General features: G+C 48.8%; 1 protein-coding gene across 1 annotated transcript; it reads left to right on the top strand.

Annotated features, from left to right (window-relative positions):
- The first annotated feature begins 3,630 nt into the window (after positions 1 to 3,630).
- BIRC5 (baculoviral IAP repeat containing 5) lies at positions 3,631 to 5,265 on the top strand. Its single transcript, XM_071739897.1, has 4 exons — positions 3,631 to 3,807; positions 3,897 to 4,006; positions 4,190 to 4,307; positions 4,590 to 5,265. The coding sequence occupies exons 1-4, from the start codon at positions 3,682 to 3,684 to the stop codon at positions 4,671 to 4,673; spliced, it is 438 nt and encodes a 145-aa protein (XP_071595998.1). The 5' UTR covers positions 3,631 to 3,681; the 3' UTR covers positions 4,674 to 5,265.
- Positions 5,266 to 5,441: the final 176 nt, after the last annotated feature.

Genomic DNA, 5,441 nt, shown 5'->3' with positions numbered 1-5,441 from the left:
GCCTACCTGTAATCATACTGTTTGTTAAGGTGTGTCTCTATCAAATTTCATTGAAATCTAGCAAACTCAAGTATGGCAGATACAGGATGTGTGTGGCCCTTGTGTGGGGACAGCGGAGCAAGGCAAGAAACTTCTTATTTATCTGTTGGGCCTCTACACATGCAGGCCCTAGCAGGCTGTTCCCTTGCCAGCCAGAATTAGGAGATAAAAGATAGTGTGAAGATGACCTGTTCTGGATCATAGAATGGTTTGGGTTGGAAGGGATGTTAAAGATCACCTAGTTCCCTACCCCTCTGCGTGGGCAGGGACACCTCCCATCAAACCAGGTTGCTCAAAGCCCCATTCAGCCTGGCCCCGAACACTTCCAGGGAGGGGGCATCCACAGCTTGCCTGGGAAACCTTTCCCAGTGTCTCACCATCCTCACAGTAAACCAACCATGTTCTCAAAAGTGACCATGAAGATTTTGAGGAGCTTCTTGTTCTGTGCTTACTGCTATGTGGCTTTGTCCCTCAGATGGAGGATGCCAAGTGAAGAAAATGTTAAAAGAGCCCTAGGATTCCTGCTGTGCTGCAGACCACTTGTTTAATCCAGGCATTTCATTTATGCCAGATCTTCTATTGGTAGTGAAGTGCCTTTGAGCCTTGGCACCTCAGTCATTTTGGATCTGTCTGTTACTTGGAAAAGCAGAAATACCAACATAGGGCTTTTTCAGGAACATTGGTAAGAATGAGCTCACTAAAGGTTGTGGCAGCTGTTCTATAGGCTGCAGAAACATGAAATTGCTTTGCAATTTCACAGGCATTTACGTGGATATGGCTTGTTTCTTGCCAATTTGACTGTATTTCTTGGAAAATCAGCAGTTAACTGCTATACCTGTTATATCCTACACTCCTTGGACTGTACTCTTTAAGCTTTGATCCCTTGGTGTTATGTGGAGGACAGTCCACACTCTGTTCCTTTGTGCTGCCTGTGAAAATCTTGCATGGCTTTGAACTGCTTACTGTGTTATCCTTCCCTGTTGATCCTAATGGCTTTGGTGAGAACACTGTACAAGGGTGGCTGGCGTGAGGAGTCACTTTGTTGATGATCTGGGCAAAGATGAATAGCTGTGACCCAAGAAGACCTTCCTGACTTGTAGAGGGATCCCAGAAAACCGGCTCTGAAGAACATCAGTGAAGCTTGTAGTATCTGCTTTATTTCCTGGCCACTTGAGCTGTTGGTAAGAGACAGTTTTTTTGTTTTGGTTTTTTTGTTTTTTTTTTTTTTACTCAGCTGGCTATATGGCTGAGCACAGAGCATGGAGGTATTGTCTGGTGAGCAGGAATTCACCCCCTACTTTCAGCAAGAGTCCTCGGAGGACAGGAGGTCGAGGCCAGCCTATTAACAGCCACTATGTGAAATCAGGTGTGCAATCTGATAGGAGCTGGCAGCCCTGGGTAAAGGCATCGAGGTTGCCAGGGAGTTCTACCTGCCCTCACTAGGTCAGCATCAGAATTAGGCAGCCTTTGAAGTAGCTATAAAAAAGCTGCTACAGCATCTCTCTTTAGTGGCTGCACAGGAACCACTTCCAGCGTCCTCTCAAAAGAATGTTTTGTCTCCAGAATGTTGAATAATGAGAAGCCTGAATGGCTCACAGCAGCTTAAGGCCACTGCTTGAATGGTCACATACAGCTGGCTTTCACTGCAACAGATGGGGCTCCTCCAAGGCTTGCAATGAAACAAACTATTCTTATCCCTTTGCTTGACTCTGCACCTTGGGGACCAGCGTGATGAGTTACCTTAGCTGTGATTAGAAACCCAGCATCCACCCCACTTAATCACACAATTACTCCATGCTTCCCTGAACTGTGCCGTGACTGTAGCAGTGAGTGCAGTTGCCAAACACAGCTCAGTTTAACAGAACAAAGTTTTCCTGGAGAATAAAGGTGGAACCTCGCCCTTTCCTAATGAAGCAGCAAAGCCCGAGCCTTTCCATGTGCTTGTCTGAAGCACAACCAGGAAGCTGCCCGCTGTAGTCAGCTTATCATGCCCGTTGATCTACAGTAGTTAAGCTGGGTAAATACTGGGATCATTTTGCATGGTAGTCAGTAATTTTGTAGAAGTAATACTTTGAAGTTTAATTTGAAAGACAGTTCTCTTTCCTGAGAGTCCTGATGCTGCCTATGCATGTGCCAAATGTTTATTTTCAGGTTTCAGATTCAGACTGAGGAAAGAAGCAAGAATCACCTTGGTCCATGCGTTGTCACCTGTGTAATGAGGATGTGCTTCTTTGCAGACCCACTACTTAGGATGATACACCCTTAGTGGGTGTATGAGCTAAGCCACCTTTATCCTAACTACCTCGTTTACATCAGTTTGCTTCAGGAGGTAATCCGGTCCATGGTGCTGCTTCCCTTTAGCCCTTACTTTTTTTTTTTCAAGATGAGACTCTAAGCAAATGCTGTTTGCCGCATCAGACAGCACAGGAAGCTCAGCCTGTGCTGCTGTGATGGGTGAGTAACTGGTTCTTCCCTGCAAAACCAGCTGCCTCCTGCCCCTGTGGCAGTGAGCCAGCTTGCCAGGTCTCGCTTCCTTCTCCAGGCAGGCAGAGTCAGGCCGAGAGGGTGAGTTCACTGCTCAGGGGAGGGCAGCTGGCTGTAAGGTAAGGACAGGCGGCCCCTGCCACAGAGCAGTGTGAGCAGCTCTACGTGGTCCTGCCTCAACAGCACCGTGTGTCTCTACCAGCTCTGCCAACACACAAAGCCTTCTTATGGGTGTATTTTTTGGTGGTGGTTTGTTTTGTTTTGTTTGTTTGTTTGGATTGTTTTGTTTTTTTGTTTTTTTTAAAGGATCAAATTGAAAAACTTGTCCTCCTTCCCCTTGGATTTGTGCTTTTTCAAAAAGTGTATTTTTTCCTGGGACTCACACCATACCCCAGGCTGCCCAGAGGCTGGCAGCGTGCTTCTTGCCTGTCCTTGCTGGTACTGCTGCGAGAGCTGCACTGTGCAGCCAGGGCTGGGTTGTGGTGATAGGGCTCAGCCCCGCTTCACAGAGAGGGAGGGGACGCCCAGGGATGCCGAGGGCGCGGTTTGCGTGTCAGACCTTGGTCTGGCGGAGGTGTGAGCCTCAGAGGGAGGTTTGGGCTGGCGTGGTTGAATCATAGAATCATAGAATCATAGAATCATAGAATTGGCTGGGTTGGAAGGGACCTCAGAGATCATCAAGTCCAACCCTTGATCCACTACCGCTGCAGTTCCCAGACCATGGCACTGAGTGCCACATCCAGTCTCTTTTTAAATGTCTCCAGGGACGGAGAATCCACCACTTCCCGGGGCAGCCCATTCTAATGTCTGATCACCCTCTCGGTAGAGAAATTCTTTCTAATGTCCAACCTAAACCTCCCCCGGCACAACTTAAGACGGTGCCCTCTTGTCTTGTCGTGCCCTTGCTTGTCTCACACCGGTTCATCTCACCGGTGTGAGAACGGGCGGCTCAGGGCTAGTGAGCCGCTACTGGGTTGGGAGCGGCTGACACTGCCCCGGCTCTGCGTTCGCCCAGCACCGTTACCGCTCGTCGGGGCTTTCCCCGGGAGGTGACGGGAGGGCCCCGCCGGCCCCGGGACTACAGCTCCCGTCGTCCCGCGCGGCAGCCCCGCTCCCGCCCTGCCTCGCGCGCCCAACCGCCGCCGTTTGAACGGCGCCATGGCTGCCGGCGCGGAGGATTCGGCGGCGCTGCCCGGGGAATGGTGGCTTTACCTCGTCCCCACCCGCGCTGCTACATTCCGCAACTGGCCCTTCACCGAGGGCTGCGCCTGCACGCCCGAGCGGGTGAGCCCGGCGACGGGAGTTGGGGATCGGGATTGGGCCCGGGCGGGGGGCGGTCGGGCGGTACTGACGGGCCCTGCCTCTGCCCGCAGATGGCGGCGGCAGGATTCGTGCACTGTCCCAGCGAGAACGGCCCCGACGTGGCGCAGTGCTTCTTCTGCTACAAGGAACTGGAGGGCTGGGAGCCCGACGACGACCCGCTGTGAGTAGTGGTGCGTTGCGCGGCGCCGTCCCCCGTGGCTGCTCCGCTGCGCTCCAGCGCTGGACTGCGGCGCTGGAACCGCTGCTGGCGACCGAGGTGCTTGGTCGGGAAAAACGGCCGCGTGTGTCTTGTTGTGAGCTGCCTTATTTTATTTTTTTTTTCTGTCATTTCTGTTCTTTTCAGGGAGGAACACAAAAAACACTCTGCGAGCTGTGCTTTTCTCTCCCTTAAGAAAGATCCTACTGACCTGACGCTGCAGGAATTCCTAAAGCTGGACAAAGACAGAATGAAAAATGCAATTGTATGTAGACACCGGCACTATGATGTTTATTACAACCCCGTGATGCTGGAAGAGTTGCCTAAATTCTAGTCTTGGAGTTGTTTAGCTGGCCTCTTTGATTATTTACCACAGTGCTGCCTAAGTGGTTTGTTGCTTTCTTACTGGTGGTGGATTGGATGGTGTGTCCTTTCCCATTTCTTACTTAGCCTTTGCTTTATGGGAGATGTAGCCCTCTTTTTCCTTGAAGCTGAACAATGTTCAATTTACTGGTAAAAAATACCATACTGTTTTTATTCTTTGCAGCAAAAACAAATTTCTCAGAAGGTGACTGAAGTTGAAGATACTGCCAGGATTGTTCGTCGTGAAATAGAGAAGCTGGCCTCTTAGGATGCTGCATCTTCTCACTTGCCATTGACATCTGTCTTGCATGTGTGCTCTGGCACTGCCACTTTGACTGAATGACTGGGTTTCCCAAGACTGCTTGCAGAATGGCCATCTCTGAGAAGAAGACTGAGTTCTCTATCACTCACCTGAGTCTGTCTGGGAAATATCTGGGGTTTGATGCAGTGCTTGCATCATTTTTTTCTGCAGGGATTATCCTGTTCTTTCTCTTGGCTTAATTAAGAATTACTAATTGTGGGTTTGTTTTGTTGTTTGTTGGTTTTGGTTTTGTTTTTTTTAACCCAACTGTCCATTTTGGAGATGCTGGTAGCTCTGGTGCAAAAAGCTTGTATTTCTTGCAAGAGTTATTGAGCACTGCCATTTTTATCCTGAACATACCAATGCTTTTATATACTTTTGGAAACTTTTAAAAGGGGGAAGAGTTTTTAAACTCCTTTGGGCATTTAGGATTGTGGTTAATAATGGTTAATTATGCCAAATCTTAGTGTACCTGGTATCCTTGTAAACTTGTGTTTGTAGTTGGCTGATGCCTCGTGTTGATGCTTTTATAAATAAAAGTGGAGGGCAAAACAGCGAAGTAGTTTAATGCACTTTTCTGATAGAAAAGAATCTGACCTTTAATGCAATGAGCTGCACTGAATACAGTTTTAACTTCAAATCAGAAAGTAAAGTAATCAAAGTACAGCTTGCAGTGCTATTGCTCAAATGTCAAACTCCTAAGCTATGTTCATCAGATCTCCTTAAAACGTCCTT

This window comes from Heliangelus exortis, chromosome 3 (assembly GCF_036169615.1).
Source record: "Heliangelus exortis chromosome 3, bHelExo1.hap1, whole genome shotgun sequence".
Classification (NCBI taxonomy): Eukaryota; Metazoa; Chordata; class Aves; order Apodiformes; family Trochilidae; genus Heliangelus; species Heliangelus exortis.
Note: the sequence above shows the minus strand (reverse complement) of the source record. Positions and strands in the feature narration are given on the sequence as shown.